The 16,229-nt window shown below is 40.9% G+C and overlaps 1 protein-coding gene across 6 annotated transcripts; it reads right to left on the bottom strand.

Moving 5' to 3' along the window:
* Positions 1-1,729: 1,729 nt before the first annotated feature.
* Positions 1,730-15,890, bottom strand: LOC144077327 (QRFP-like peptide receptor). Of its 6 annotated transcripts, none has more exons than XR_013300992.1 (11): positions 15,826-15,890; positions 15,561-15,729; positions 15,188-15,395; positions 13,533-14,462; positions 10,591-11,541; positions 10,115-10,314; positions 7,253-7,461; positions 5,122-5,242; positions 4,171-4,259; positions 2,414-2,645; positions 1,730-1,825 (listed from the first exon to the last, which is right to left on the bottom strand). XR_013300992.1 is itself a non-coding variant. In XM_077604978.1 (5 exons), the coding sequence occupies exons 4-5, from the start codon at positions 14,195-14,197 to the stop codon at positions 10,692-10,694; spliced, it is 1,515 nt and encodes a 504-aa protein (XP_077461104.1). In that variant the 5' UTR covers positions 14,198-14,462; positions 15,188-15,395; positions 15,561-15,729; positions 15,826-15,890; the 3' UTR covers positions 8,950-10,691. The 6 variants fall into 6 exon arrangements, 1 of the variants encoding a protein (XP_077461104.1); XR_013300995.1 differs by having other exon boundaries at positions 10,115-11,258; positions 11,361-11,541; XR_013300991.1 differs by having other exon boundaries at positions 10,115-11,541.
* Positions 15,891-16,229: the final 339 nt, after the last annotated feature.

The raw sequence follows: 16,229 nt of genomic DNA, 5'->3' as shown, positions 1-16,229 counted from the left end.
TTGCTTTTGAACGTGATTGAATGGGTTTGTGTGGGTGAATGGCACGAACCGTAGGCACCCTCGTTGGCACCAACTGTTGGATAACACGTGGTAAGGTGGTAAGATGACACGTGGTCGTCAAGGACCACGATATACTTCCGCCCGGGTATGGCAGCATTAATTCAAATCGATCTTCTAAACTAGGCACGTTGATTCATAAAGCTAAAAGTTTTGTACTTTCTCTTAGATCCCCATTTTCAACATGTTTTGTGTAGTTATTGTTTATATTTCAGTGTACATTGAATGTGGCATTTTAACAGATGTTTAACAGATCTAATAAACTGTTTGAGCAAATTAAAATATATTAACAAATCATATATTTTTCTTATATTGACCTCTACAATGCACTAGGGAAGCCCGGTGGCTGAGTGGTGAGCGTGTTGGCCTCACAGTGGGAGACCTGGGTTTAAATCCAGGTCGGTCCACTTGTGTGGATGTTCGCCCCGGCCCTGCGTGGGTTTTCTCTGGGTACTCTGGTTTCCTCCCATATTCTAAAGACATGCACGGTAGGTTGATTGGACACTCTAAATTGTCCCTAGGTATGAGTGTGAGCATGAATGGTTGTTTGTCTCCTTGTGCCCTGTGATTGGCTGGCCACCAATTCAAGGTGTCCCCCGCCTCTGGCCCGAAGTCAGCTGGGATAGGCTCCAGCACCCCCTTCAACCCTATAGTGAGGATAAAGCGGTTCAGAAAATGAGATGAGAGACGAGACAGTGCACTGCAGTGGAAAATTGTAAGTGGGCAACGTATCTTCTCATCGAGGTAATGATGCATGTTGACTGGACTTTGGTACTATTTTAGTTACTGAAACTGATTCATAATTAGCCTTGAGTCAGTTAAAAGCGTTATGATTCATCCCTTACTTATAAAACATTATTTTTATAAATTCCCACCATCGCCCAAGGGTACTTCATTTACTTTGTGTTCTTTCATTAACGTTAAACAGAATCAAAATGAAGAACAAATATCACATCTTCTGAATAGATTATGTGATCACACATCAATTGACCGTGGACCCGTGTCTGGTGGTGGAACACGTACCTTCGTAAATGCCTCATCTAGTGGAAATAATTCTGTCAAACATAACAAAGTCTATAGTATAACGTGGTCAAGTACATATGTTGTGGTATAGTGCAATATCACATGGTTTACAATAGTATAGTGTGGTATGTTATACTACTACTATATACTGTAGTGCAGTGGATATGGGATAGTGCTGAATAGCATTGTCTAGTAGGGTACTGTTATGGATGTGGTAATGTAGTACTTTGCACTCTAGCAAAGTACAGTGTAGTGCAGTTTAGATACTTTATGAGAATATTGTATTGTGTAGTCGATTCAGTGATTAGTATGCAATGTTAAAGCATGTGGCATGGTGTAGTCAAAATTCTGTTCAAAATATTGTACGTATAAGTTGTCTTTCATCGATATATTATTTGTCTGCCTATCGATATCTAGGGTATAGTTAAGAATTGCTTTCTTAGTGGTGTACATTATAACTCCTGTTGACCTTTTATCAGTATGTGCAGGCTACATGGCATAATGAGCCATCAATCAAGCTCTACTCTATTGATTTTTCGATCTGTTTTTGAGGAAAATCAGCATGAAGCGCTTACATCACGGAAAACAAAAATATCTTGTGATTTATTGTCGCCATGACATCATCCCCAAGTGAATTCCATATCTCTTACCCCACAGTAGGACATCTTGTTCCCAGCTCAAGTCTAAATAGGATCCATTGTCATGCCTTTTCGCCTTTTCGCCTTATCCCCCCTGTCACGCAACCCTGTGAAGAGCAACACTGTCATTATCATCCTCATTCAACACCTGAAGTCCTATTGCTATACTCATCAAATTTCAGGGGGTATATTGCCACCATGCGATGAAGGTGTCTTTGTTTCCTACCCAGCATCACACCTTCAAGGCACAGCCATGCCTGCTGTACTTCAATAAAATTATGATCACATTTCAGAACCATCAGAGCTATGACCATGTTATTTAAAATAAATAAAAATACATCAGTATACAATGTTTTTGAATCTTAATATTAGGGATAGGGCACTTAAGAATCTACCCCTACACCTTCCTTGGCAAAGCCAGAGCCGAGTACGCCTATGTTTTCCAATTTTTGAGGTCACTTGTCATTTCATTTAATCCCACCAGAACCTTTTCCTTTTCTTTGATTTTGACTTTGAAGGAGGCATTCAAAGAAAGGAACAACATGTGAGGTCTACTTCCGAGACGATGTGAACAATACTATAGTGAGTCCTTACTTATGAAATTGCAAGGAACATGACAACAACAAGCAATCAAGCAAAAGCAGCAAGACATTAAGGATGACCACCGGAGTGGCCCAGATTTCTACTGTACTTGCCAGATCCTCGTGCCCAGCTGTCCTCTTAGCCAGTCGTGACGAGACCCCGGATACTTGGTGTCCTCATATTCCTCCAGAGGGGACTCCATAGATTTGGCCTCCTGTTCGCCCCCTTGACCAGCTCTTTCAGGACCCTTGTGCTTGGCATCCAGGCCTTATTTTGCCATTTTCTCTATCTTCATAGTCTCCGCAGTTACGCTGGATTATCGAGACTGCACATATATTTGCACCTCTGAGAACAAAGAAGCGAAATAAGTTCACAGGTTGATTTAACAGAAAAGCCCAAGTGACAACAAGCCACAAAAAAGAAACATGAAGCTAATTAAACGAGATAAGCAATGTAGTACTTGACAGACGGAGAGTAATACTGGCAAAGTCGCCTGACTTTACAATTCGTCTGCCTCGGGGGCATCAATCCAACAACATTTGGGCGGTAAGGAATGGATTCTGCCTAAGTACACGTTTTGTTTTTTGTATGAAATGCTTATTGAGATTTTATAGTTGTTCCATTTGGGTCCACATAAAGTCAGAAAGCTCACTATGGGAAAGAAAAAAAATCCATGTGTTGCCAGCAGCTTGTGGTGTCACATAGTCTTGACTTTTACTTTAAAATAAGTATAAAAAAACAAAACACTTTGCCCAATTAAACTTCATCAATATGGCTTTTTGTGTTTTGATCATCCTCCCCCGCCAGCTGGCACGGTATTGCTCTTTTCTGTGGTGTTTGAAATAAGTTTCATGGGTGATTATTTCCGCTAGGGTGATCCTCAAACAGTACTGGAACAGAACGCGCTGCTCAAACACAGATAGAGCCGCTCCAGAAAGGCAAGTCAAGCGTAGTATGATGGTACAATTTTCATCTTATTAAGAGAGGAAAGAAGAGTACAGAGGTAATTAATTTTTTTAATGTGGGTTTTTGGAGAGAACAGGAAATTCACCCACGATCCAATTTGAAATTATCCGCTTCCATGCAACTCGGCCCGTTCAGATCCTTAAGAAAGTGTCTCATTCGAAGCGAATAAGGGAGGGAAAATTCGGAATTGGGTCACTTCAGTCTGCAGTTTTTAGCCAATTTCACCACTTTTAAAGTACAAAAAGTCTCGGAATCCTTAGGCAACATTGTTACGCTGTTACTAATCAACAGTCCCAACATGACGCTCCTATTGGTGCATTTGCGACTCAGCTTTCTCACATCGGTTGCCATATTTGACCTCACAGTTTAACGGAAAAAGATCCAAGTACAGTCATCCCTTGAATATCGCGGCTTCAACTATCACTACTATTCACTACATCGCGTTTTTTTCTGGGGGAATCTTTTTTTTTTTTTTTTTTTTTTTGTAAATCCATAAAAATGTGAAAATCCATGCAGAAACTCGCAAATGGAAGCCACTCCCCTGTCCTCCGCTTGCTACTTAGAACTAAGCACTGAAAAAAAATATATATATATTTTTTCTAATTCATAAAAATGTGAAAATCCACACTGAAACTCGCAAGCAGAAGCCACTCCCTTGTCCCCTGCTTGATACTATGACTCAGTACTGCAGTAAAAAATATTTTTATTTATTTATTTTTAAATTGGGGTGACCCTACGTCACGGTTTTTCATTTATCGCGGCCATTACTGTATGGCTCCCGTGTCATAGGTTCCCTATCCCTGCCTTACAAGAACATAACGATCTCGTTTTCTCCACCGTTGCATTTCAGCTCACCGAATGACTCGAAAAAGCAATTTGAAACGAGTGTAGTTTACTACATTACCTCAGATGCGACCATATGTGATTCTGTTGTTTTTTTATGGAAAACAGGATGCAGCTTTTTTCCAAGCTTCATTAGTCTTCATGAGAGTTCTGTAAGAGACAAACAGAGCTCATCTCGTGGCGCCATGCAGGTCACATACAAAAAAAAAGCATTTTTCTGCTTGGCTTGACAGGGATATTGGGTATTGGAAATCTGTGAGGATGACAACAATGCACGCAGGGCAGCATGGGACATCTTTGACGTCTACTTTTTCCTCATTTAAATGAATGATGATGGAGAGAAAATGGGTTCATCTGCAACTTTCCGGACAAACGTTGATTAACGGAAGAGAATGTTGCGATGAATTTACGAGTATTGTTTTGTGTCGTGTGTGTGCGTGTGTATGTTTAAAATTCTGGACCTGCATATATTGTCATAGTGCATAATAAAAAACAACATTCATTTCAAATCCATTGCAAACGTGTTTAGAAACAAAAGGAGCAAGAATTGTGCCCAAGTTGCCACAAATAAACGGCAAGTATGGAGAGAAGTGGGAGTGGACCCAAAGGTAGGTAAACAGGGAGGGATGGCAGGACTTATATGTTAGTCATATTAGGAGTACAGTGGAGAACTAGTTTTCTATTCAATTACATATAATCATACATGTTGTCCATTGCTGTTTTGTTATTGATTTGCAAGTTTTTGTAAACCAAATGTACTCTCCTATCTCAATAACGACATGGTAGGAATTTATTGTTTAGTTTTAAGTGGCAGCGAGTATGTGATTACGGCAGTGGCGGTCCGTGAATTTCCTAGTGACGCCTTCAGCTATCGAAATCAATCCAACCCTCATAAACTATTTTATGGCTATAAAACCTCTACGGCAGCTACAGCTGCGACACATAAAAAATCATCAATAATAACCTTATACAATTGAAATATTATTTAGGAATATAGCCATATTTTACTCACCAAAAATCCTTTTTAACTGTACACAATATCCATCCTCCTTTCTTTCTTCCTTCTTTTCTATCGCCATCGAAGCTAATGCTGTAAGTCGAGCCTGTCCTGTCGTATTTCTGGCATAGTCCGTCTGGAAAATGGCTTTAAATCAACACAACAATATATTTGCTTGTGTAGGTCGCTCAAAATACAGTTTGGTAGCTCTGGCTAATCACTAGCCAATCATAGTTGGTGAAAGCGCTGACGTATCACTACGCCTGCGACAAGGCATTGTGGTGTTGCCAACTCGAAATCTGATTGGTTAAAGCAACAGTCTTATTGACACTTGTTTAATGCAGCAAAGCCTGCAGAACTGATTGTGAAGGCCTTGAGGCAGATTTCTAACCCTGGCAACAAATAATGGCTGAAATGTGATTGGTTAATTGCTTCAATATGAAAACACACATCCGGAAGGAGTGCAACCAGGGGGAAGAGCAATGAAAGGAAGCTAACAGACAATTTGGAATTATTTAATAAGTATTGATGGACAAAATATAATATATGATTCAGATATTTCTTAGGCCAGCAGAGAAGGCCTTGAAGGCCTTGACGGCCCATCACTGGATTACGGGCCAGGAAACTGAGATGCTCATTTGCATAAAAACTGCATCAATTTGGGACCTATTTTTAGGGGTCATTTTGGATAATCAATCAAACCATGTAGCCTGTCATCATTTAAAAAAATCATCATAAAGAAGTGAAGATAAGAATTTTCTATTGACTTTATCGCATTAATACTGAGGAGGCGAAGCGTATTATTATCCAATCCGTTTCACTGGTTTATATAACTTGAGAATGGTCTTATCACCGGACATCCAGTTCCTGTTCTGCCTTAGCATTGCATCGGTTGCAAGTTACAGGCAGCTCTTTGGAGGAGATGAGAGAAATCTGTCTGTAGCTGATAACGGCATAAATAACGATAATAACAATAATGAGAACAGCCGACTGAAAATAGCGGAACAAAGAATAGTCATAAGAATGCTTTCAAAAGAGAGCAATTCTTCATTAGAGAAACCCTCACGCTGTTTTCCATTTTTGTTCACCGTTTCGTACATAGGATAGGTCATCTATCTATATTTGATTGCTATCGTTTTTGTTAGTTAATTTGTTCCGTGAAGGAGTGGATTTAAATCCTTAGGCCCCCCTGAGGGCGATGCCCCTCGACGGGTTGCGCAGTCATGTCGGCCAATTTGCTGCACATTTGACATTGCGTCGTCCTTCCCTGCTTGTTTTGTAATCACCGATCCTTGTATTGTGTGTGATTCAGCAGCCGCTTCCTGCAGACTCCTCCCATAAAATCTCCCTGATTGTGCTTCTCCATGTTTTTTCCATCACCTGATTACTCCTATTGTACATAACCTCATCTGTCACAGACAGTGTGTTGCAGTGTAGTCCTGTTTTTAGGGCTCATACACTTACTGTATCCACTTGATCGATCCTCCTGTTTTTGTAACCATGACTTTTTATCTCACAGCTGCCAGTTATCTGACTATCATACCTGTCAACTTATACGCTTTTCACGTATTTTGTATGCTTTTTTACCATTTCAATCCAGGAAAAAAAAGCTCATCAACACGTTCACTAGCCTGAAGCCTTTTGAGTGGTCGTCTTGATGCAGGCTGGTGACAGCGTCGCAATTACTAATCAGATCGCAGTGCTGATGGGCCTGCAGAGAGAGCAACCCGTGAACACGCACGAATCCTCGCCCCCAACTAAATTTACTTGATGGTAGGAGCAACACGCTTTCGAGAGCTCATCTCAGAACAAGATTGAATCGAGATAAAAGTGAATCAAGCCGATTTGTTATTGTCATTGAAATATTTTGAAAGTTTTGGAATAACTAGTAATATATATTAAGTTGCAGCCACGCAGTGAAAAATTGGTTAGCACATCCGCTTTACAGTTCTGATCTTGAGGGTTCAATCCCAGAACAATGTTTTGTCACATTACAAAATTCTTCCAATTTCCTTTTTTCTTAGTTAAATTTGAACGTCAAATACTATTTTGATCTATCGACTAATAAAAGCTAGATAAAAAAAAAATGTGTACAAATCCCAAACTATAATAACATGAGACAAAAAAAACATTTTGTAATACTTACCAACATTTTCTTTTAAGTGTTCTTGCTTGCTCTCTCTCCACGTTTGTATAAAAACTGCCTTCCTTCAAAGAGATACCTGGAGTATTAATAATTTATGAATCCTTACCTTTGAAGGGTCAATTCTGGCATCTGATGAGTTGATTGGATGATAACGCACAGTCAATGAAGTATCGCCTACTCTGCTACCATCTGAATCCAAATTCAAGGAACTGGGAATCAAACCATTTTATTTCTTTCACTTGTAACAGGTTTGTCCAGAATATTCCAAACTGTTCCAACTGATTCGGCACGGGCAGTTTAACCAATAAGATTTCTTGTGAAACAAGCAGCACCTGACTGCTATCAACTGATTACACTTGTAAGACACCAGATTGATCAAAATGCCTCGTTTTCATCAATTGGAATTACAACACAAAGTAGTAACAGGTCTTACTTGCAAATGACATTAATGTTCATCTGTGATTAATCATATTTTCTCGCATATAAGCCGTATTTTTAACTTAAAAAAATGATGACTGAATCAAGGGTAAGGCTTATATGCTCACAAAACTTGCTATACTCTTTCACCAGTAGATAGAAAGTAACATTCTCTATTTGTTGGTTATTTTCTGTTTTGCAGTAAGAAAACAACCATTACGAGATGAATTAATTCCTTATGATATTGATATTGATAATGTGCTTTTGATTCATACAGTATCTCAGAAATACCACATGCTACGAGTTTTCTTAAGATTTTCCCTTCAAAGTAACACATTTATACTCCCTATTAAAACCATGAATATGGAGGTGAAAATTGTGAATCAGGGGGCGGCTTATACGCGAGAAATTGTAAAATTCAAAGATTTTAATGCAATTTTAAGGGTGTAGCTTATACGCTGGGGCGGCTTATATGTGAGTAAATACGGTAAACAATGTTTGTCAACAAAAAGCACCGTATTTTCCGGGCTATAAGTCGCACTTATAGCCTGTGAGTTTTCCTCACTCTGACTGGCAACACTTATACTGTTTTTTTAGGCTTAGTTATTTAAAAAAAACTGTTACAGGTGCTTATTATGACTGTTGGTGCCAATTTTCCTACATATAATGCTGTGTAAGTTATACTCCAGTGCAACGTATATATTTTTTCTCATTTGTTGTGCATTCTTTGGTTAGTGCGACTTATACTCCCAAAAATACGGTAAGCATAAGTAGCCGGTGCATCAGTTTTTAAACTGATATTATACTTGGAAAAAACTGAACACCCTAAACAAAAGGACCTTGTTGCTCTTTAACGTGAAAAACACATACTGTGTTTTATTTGTTGTGGGGCTGATTAAGCGGGCCTGCCGCCTTTTTTAAGGCTAATAAGTGGCTAACAGATCTTTTAAAGGTCAAGTGACATACAGAAATGGCCTTTTTGAGGGTTTCAGCAGCATTAAACAGGAACTGATCAACAATTTGCTGAAAGGCTTTTATCTATAAGAAAAAGCTGACTTTCATACAGTATTTTGTAACATGGTCAGATTTTACCACAATAATATTTTTTCTTCAAATGTTCAAAACTCTTGAGGTACAGAAAACATTTTAGTGATATTTGTAATGATTTCAGATTTACATGATGGATTTAAAAGACTGTTTTAAGAGATTTTACAGAAATGAGCAATCATCCTTTTCTGCATATGTTTCATTTTCTATTTTTCTAATATTAGGGCATAATTTCACCCATACAGCCAAATTATACAGTTTCTCGTAAAACTGAGGGATTCAACACACAATATTGGTGAGAAATGTTATATCATTTCCCAAAAGATTATCTTCAAATATCACCGGTTTCATTCTTTGTGTCCGGCCGGATGGGCTCTTTGGGGTGTTCATAACTCGTCTTGACAAAGACTCTTTCTAATGATTTCCAACCTCCATGGGAGATTTTTCACATAATATCAGATTCAGTCTTTATGAGTTTTGACCAAAAAAAAGCTCTATTGACTAGTTTCATTCCCTGTAACCTGAGAGCATATCGCTCAAATGGTGCCTGGACAACTTCTGTGGGCTGCTCGAGACCTTGTACATAACAAAGCCTGTTTATCATAATTACAACTCTCTGCAAGGCTTAAAACATAATTGTTTTGACATTAAATCAATCAATCTTTACAAAACTGGTTTAGATTCTGTGACCAGAGAGTACCGTTTTGATCCTGTTTGGAAAAATGGCTTATATGGGGGAACCATTTGACTATCTCATTGTGAAACTTGACATTAGTGATCACCTGTTACTTGACTGGTTCTATTCTCTGTTACCAGACTTTGTCTTTTAGTAGCAACACGGTGGCTTCGGGTTCCAAGAATGTCCCTTGGATACCTTCTGATATTGGATCAAACGTCTTTTACACATTGCTCATAACGTTATATTAATTCTAAGTGATGGAGTAAAAAAAGAGAATAATAGTAGCTAGCATCCATAGATCAGGTAACACACAACACTAATACGAAATTTCATGTTGACCATCAGATGATTAGTTTTGTTCATTGTCTCTTTGGGATTCCTGAGCACCACCAAATGAGCTTCTCTGGGATGCACATGAGCCCCCCGTAGTGGCAAAAAATATTAAAATGGTTCCTTCAACATCAGCGTAATACCTTAGGCAATTTCACCAGAACAATGACTTTTTACAGAAAACAGGTGTTTCTGCAGAACCACCACCTGGAGAGCCGCTTTGGAGTTTTCAAGCACCGCCCCTTGAGACAAATAGGGTCTCGGATCATTCCAGGCTTCATAATAGGTAACATCGGGGCAAAAGAATCAAGTTACATGCGCTGTTTGTATCATTCATTCTATTTTGAACCTTTTTGTGCTGCCATTCCGTCACTAATGATTCGTCTTACCATGGTCACGTGCAGAAGGTGGTCCATCCCCTGATTGCTTCCTCATAGCAAGCGTGTCCATCATTCTCAGGGGTAATGACCCAAAGTTGTTCTTGGGAGAATATCATTCTGAAGGGAATTTTTCTCACAAGTTTTATTCTTTCATCTGTGGAGTTCTCCAGTGATGCACAGAAAGTGTCCTTGAAATACTTGACCGCCCCCTGTCGTGACAAAGATCCATGGTTTGTTTCTGTATGGGATCGAAGATATAACTATGTGACATTTCGAAAAAACAAATCATTTTTTTACTCCTCAAGTTTCATTCCCTGCATATTTAGGGTGCTCAGGTTTTGCCCACAGTGTTGGTGTTGTGGTGTTTCTACTGATTCCTGGATTTTGTGGGATGTTCATTCATAACAGCCATGCAAAAATCAATGAGACTTTAGCAAAATGGTCAAGATTTACATGCGGCTATCAATGATTGTTGGCAAGAGTACCTTCAGGCTGCTACCATGCTGTCTGTCATGATGCTCTTAGCGGCGTTTGACATGCAACTTCGGGGTAAAGCTTTAGATATCCTAAGTGCTTTGCGTTTTTATCACCAGACACGGCTGTCTCCCGAGTGCCTCCTTGGGGCGAGAGTCTCTATTTCACATTCCATCCTCGGGTATAACGACCTTACGTTGTCATGGGCCGAATGTCTCCGTGACGGCAGTAAGTCAAGTCGAAATGGACCGAGAGATGGATCAAGGGTGGGATCGAAAGAATGCCACTTGCAGGGTAAAAGGCCAACATTGTTATCAAACATACTCGGGCTAGAACGGCACCATTCTGAGATGCTGTGGTCCGATACACGGTGGTTGGCTGAGATCAGTTTGTCAAGTCCCTTCGCTTGCGCCAAGTTCAAAAAGCGAGGAATGGTTGCCACCGAAGTGGAGACGCTGATTGCCGCAGCCACGTGATCGCGCTTAGAAGCGGCATTTGTAGAGGGGGATGGCTCCAACCCCGAACTAGCGAAAGAGGCTCCCCCGAAGAGGGCGCTCACCTTCTGGTAGTACCGCATCCGAATCACCTTGGCGGAACGGTAGAGGTCCCCGATGAAGCAGTAACAGATGGGGTTGAGGCTCGAGTTGGTCAGGCCAAGCCACTGGGCGAACGGTCGGGTCTGAAGGAGCCAGGAGGGTGGTTGGAGCTCACGGTCGATCCACAGATCGGCCACGTAGAGCGGTAGCCAGGACGCAGCGAACAGCAGAACCAAGCATACTACCATCTTGGCAATCTTTTGCCGGGTCTTCAGGCGAGAGGCGTGCAAGGCCTGGCTGCGCGGGTCCAGGTCAGCAAAGGTGGACCGGGTGCCCCCCCACAGACGCCGCCCAGTCATGAAACCGATGGTCAAGTTGAAGGTAACCGGGAGGCAGTAAAGCATTGCAAAAAGCAACACGTTGTATCTGCGCAGGAGAAATGGAAATGAGAAAAGCATCATCAACAGGTTCTGATTAAGTGAAAATAAATGGCAGCGTTATAGTATCATAATGACCTTTCATGCAGGCAAGGAGAGCCACAGTCAATTCTCCCAACAGAACTAAAAGGTTAGGATGGAAGGGGATGGGCTTACAGCTATTGATTAAAAAGTTTGTCCAAATTCTTTTGGCATTTTAGTGTCGTTTCAAGTGTAGTTAAAGCTAGTTCATTGTTATTCTGTGGCAAAAAGGGCCCCATTAATTTTGTACGAGCTGCAACCGGGAGTCAGAGGTTATATCTCCTGGATTAAAGAAAGAAGTCATTAAAGAAAACTTTTTTTCCTAATAAAAAAAAAACACTGTGAGCAAAATGAAAATCCCTGATAGTCCTTCGACACATTCAGATTGAAAGTTCATTAGACATCCATACATTTCTTTTGTACGGCTCATCCTATTAAGGGTCAAACGTGAAACTACAGTCTACTCTAGTTAATTGTTCGCAAGGGGAAGAAAAAGCTTTACATGTGATTCTTTAGAGCATAATGCCAGAAAACTGGGATGTATAGAAAACTGCCCACTGTCAATGTACCCTTGGGCAAGGCACTAAGCCCTAATTTCTTGCATGACAGCAGCACCATCGGTGTGTGAATGGGAGCTAATGTAAAATGCTTTGGGCATGGCAAAAACATGTAGATAAACGTGCCATATTACTACACTCCATTTACCATTTTTACTATCAGCTTTTACTTAACGCTAATGTGAATGCACAAACCCCACACAAAGGTTGAACACATCATCACATGCTTGCTCAATTCATTTGGACTAGATAAGAACCCAATCACACCATAAGACCACAACATAAACAACACCTCCAAAACATTTCCAGGAAAATTGCCATCACACCCTTAATACAACACATCTTGTTACCCAACATCACACTCCGAGGCATCTCTAGTCTAGAAGGCAACTGAGGCTGAACTTATACACTCATTGCAGTAATGGAATACCATAGACCACATGTCTCAAACCAATTCCGCCGAGGGCCGCAGTGGGTCCTGGTCTTTTTTCCAACCGATCCAGTGCCAACATTTTAACCAATCAGGTGTCTTCTAAAATAAGTAACACCTGACTTTAATTAACTGATTACACTTGCAAAAGGTATCCTCTTGTTGACTTGGAATGAAAACCTGCACCCACTGCGGCCCTTTGACGACCGGTTTGACACCCCTGCCATAGACCCAAGAACCATTGAAAATGATCCATCCAAAGTTGTTTCCGTTAAATATGATAATGGAAACATTACTCTGACAAACATTTTTTCATGACATTAACCTGACGAGCTAAAATCCTGTCTTCGATGACTGTAACGAAACAATGTAAGGAGATGAGATGAAAAGGCAAGATAGTTTCTGTTATATGTTCAGAATGCGTGACATTCCATGGGTTCCAAGGGGTGCTGAAGCCCATCCCAGAACTCTATGAGCAAAGGTACTCGGACGTTTGGTCGCCCGGAAGGTTATTGATAATTACCACTTAAAATTGTTGCTCAAATTCCCTAAATACATACTGTGAATTATTATTTTGTCATACGTAATGCCCTATTAATTATTAGGCTAAAGAAAAGCTCCAAATTTCCCGTACTTTTATTGTGTTTTTTGGAGAACTTGTTAAGACCCTGACTCACTTCCCTTCCTAAGGGGACAACTCATGTACATACACACTCTTATACACTCACACGTCCGCTCAGTGAAACTGCTCAGTTGGCTTTGATTGATGCGTAGACCGTGTTGTTTGGTACGTGGACGTTTGGTCGCCGGACGTTTGGGTCTGGGTGACCAAACGTCCGGGCGACCAAACGTCTGGCTACCAAACGTCTGGCGACCAAACGTCCGGCGACCAAACGTCCGGTCACGATGAGCGAAAGGTCAGGCCACAAGCCATTAAAACAAACAATTTTCTGTCTCATTTGTCATACGCACCCTTGTTTTAAGCGATGCTTAGGCCACTCCTCCTGACACACCAGAATGGTGAAGGTCCCGAAGCTGATTTCCCGACGTCGGTTCATGACGGCGATGGGGGCGCACATGGCGGACGAAGCGACCCACACCACGGCGACGGTGGCCAGGATCCGTCGACGGGTGAACATGGACCGTGCCCTGAGCGGTGAGCGGACGCTGTAGTAGCGATTGACGCTGATCACCGTGAGCGTCAGGACGCTAGCCGACACCGAGACGGCCTGCGTGAAAGGAACGGCGCGGCACAACAGGTCGCCATAGACCCAGGCCGTGTAGATGTGACTGGCCAGCGTGATGGGCATGCACACGCACACCACGGCCAGGTCGCAGACGGCTAGGTTGACCAGCAGAATACGGGTGGCGCTGACCCCCGCCAGACGCCGACTGCGACGGTTGGTGAGAACCCGGAGGGACATCAGGTTGCCCACGAAGCCTAGGAGAAAGGATACGCTGTACATGAAGGTCAAGGCGATGGTGCTGGGCTCGTGTAGGGTCCACAAGAGCATGCTCTCCAGGTCTGACAGGTCGCCTGAGGATGAGATGTCTGAACTGAGGCCAAAGGCAAGGGTGCCATTGAATATGTCCTGCAGGGGGGAGAAGTCCAAGGGGCTGTTCTGGAGAGAATCCATGATGCCTCACATAAAAATTAAAAAAAAATCTCAGTAATCAGCTCTGACTTCAGGAGACAAAATCCAGAGTTGAACAATCCAGCACTACTTAAATGTCTTGTCCATTAGCTTCTCGTGGGTTATTTGTGGGTTGACACATGACCCAGTCTTTGAGGAACAACGTTGTACAGAGCCAAGATGGTGTCTTTGACCCAAAATGGCAGAATTCCAGTGTATTTTCAAGTGTAGTTTCTTGAGACTGTGTGGATCTTCTCTATGATAAAATCTGCAACAAAATTCATGTTCTTGAGTAAAAATAGTTCCAAGGTTTGATTTTTTTTTAAACTGTGGAAGAGGCTCACAGCGTTTTACTTTAGTCAAGACAATGTCTAATTAATTGACACAATGGTAGATAATGTAATTTAGTCATGCAGACTCAGGCGTAATAAAGTAATAATGTGCTCTTGCCTAATCTTCATTTCTTGCACACTGACAATCTCATCGTCCTGTTTAGGGTGTAAATTTGAGATTTATAATTTAAGTTTTACAATGCCGTATGAGTCAGTAGTAGGAAGTGAAAAATATATTATATAATTATAATATATTTTTCTGTCCTTTGCAATGTTTGACAATAATAGTCACGACGATCATTAGCTTGGAATATCAAGATATGAAATCTGGCTCAAGTTAAAATTTGGCTTGAGTTTTTAATTTTAGGCACTTATTAATCATTTGCTTTTCCAGTTGATTCAGATTGAATCAGTTGACATGAATTTATGAGTGAGCTTGATTTAATTCGTGAATTGTTAATTGCGTTTCACTTAATTTTGATTGACTCAGGTGGTACAGAATTGCGTTTAAGACCTCTTCTATCTTTTAATTGGAACAATTACTGCTTGTGTATATTTTTTCCAAGCAATGTGAAAGTTTTTGGAGGTTGTACCATATCATATTTGAGGAATATTTCAGTTCAATGTATTTTATTTAAAAAAAATATTTAGCTCTCTTTACCTGGGGCCATATTGAGTCTTTTGTGCAGAGGAGAAAAACAAGACCCCCCAAAAAAGTCCAACATCTTCATTGAGGCTCCTGCAATTGCCTTCCCGTGGGCGCCTGTCAGCATGCGATGATCCAACATCTGCCTTTAATAGACTTTCTTACCTTCCAGGCAGGTAAGCCTCATGTGAGAGACCCCCACAAAAGCCCCACCACCACTACACTGTAAAGGGAAAACACACAAAATATTTCTTTAAAATAATCTTTTCTTTTAATGATTCAGAGATATCATTCTAATTATCATTCACAATCATTTCTTTCCAAAAAAAGGAAAAAATGATAGAATACAGTACATCAATGAAATGTATTGAAGAAGGAAGTTACTAACCTGCACGGCACTGATGACAAATATGTTAGAGCAGCTCGGAAGTCAGCGTGGTGAGCATTCATCGAGCATCCGCTGAGCTCGCCTTCTACCGGGTGACTGAGTGTCTCATCGGTGAGGGAGGGGCGGCAAGCGTGCGTACACAAACACACCCACAACGGAGCAGACGAAGCTGGAGTGAGTGAGCATATGCGTGCAGGTTGTTCAGTATTTGTTTTTTTGCAGTTATAGCAGAGCAGTTGAAATGGAAAGAATGTTTGCTCATTACCTTCAATGTTAAGATGTCCAACTTTGCAGCTTTGTTCTGGCCGCAGACAAGAAATGTTTCACAGTTTAGTTTCATTCATCTGTTCAGCGTACAGTTGGAAAACATGAATTTTCAACTTTGCCGCAATGTTTCAATAACATACGATCATGAAAATGTAATTTGTTCAGAATTTTGTGTATCCTTTCAATGGACTGTGCTGAAAATGTTTCAAATTTGCGTAAATTCGCACAAATACAGACCTGTTTTTACATGTTTTTTCGATCCTCAGTCGTTTGGTCGCCGGTCTTTTGGTCGCCCGGAAGGTTATTGATAATTACCATTTAAATCGTTGCTCAAATTCCCTAAATACAAACTGCGAATTATTATTAGTCATACTTAATGCCCTATTAATTATTAGGCTAAAG

This window comes from Stigmatopora argus, chromosome 7 (genome assembly GCF_051989625.1).
Source record: "Stigmatopora argus isolate UIUO_Sarg chromosome 7, RoL_Sarg_1.0, whole genome shotgun sequence".
Lineage (NCBI taxonomy): Eukaryota > Metazoa > Chordata > Actinopteri > Syngnathiformes > Syngnathidae > Stigmatopora > Stigmatopora argus.
Note: the sequence above shows the minus strand (reverse complement) of the source record. Positions and strands in the feature narration are given on the sequence as shown.

Bases quoted from the DNA above. Each gene is read 5' to 3' on its own strand.
- LOC144077327 (XM_077604978.1), bottom strand. From the start codon at position 14,197: ATGGATTCTCTCCAGAACAGCCCCTTGGACTTCTCCCCCCTGCAGGAC. The intron at 11,542-13,532 runs GTGCGTATGACA...TCTCCTGCGCAG, and splicing joins AAGCATCGCTTAAAACAAGG to ATACAACGTGTTGCTTTTTG.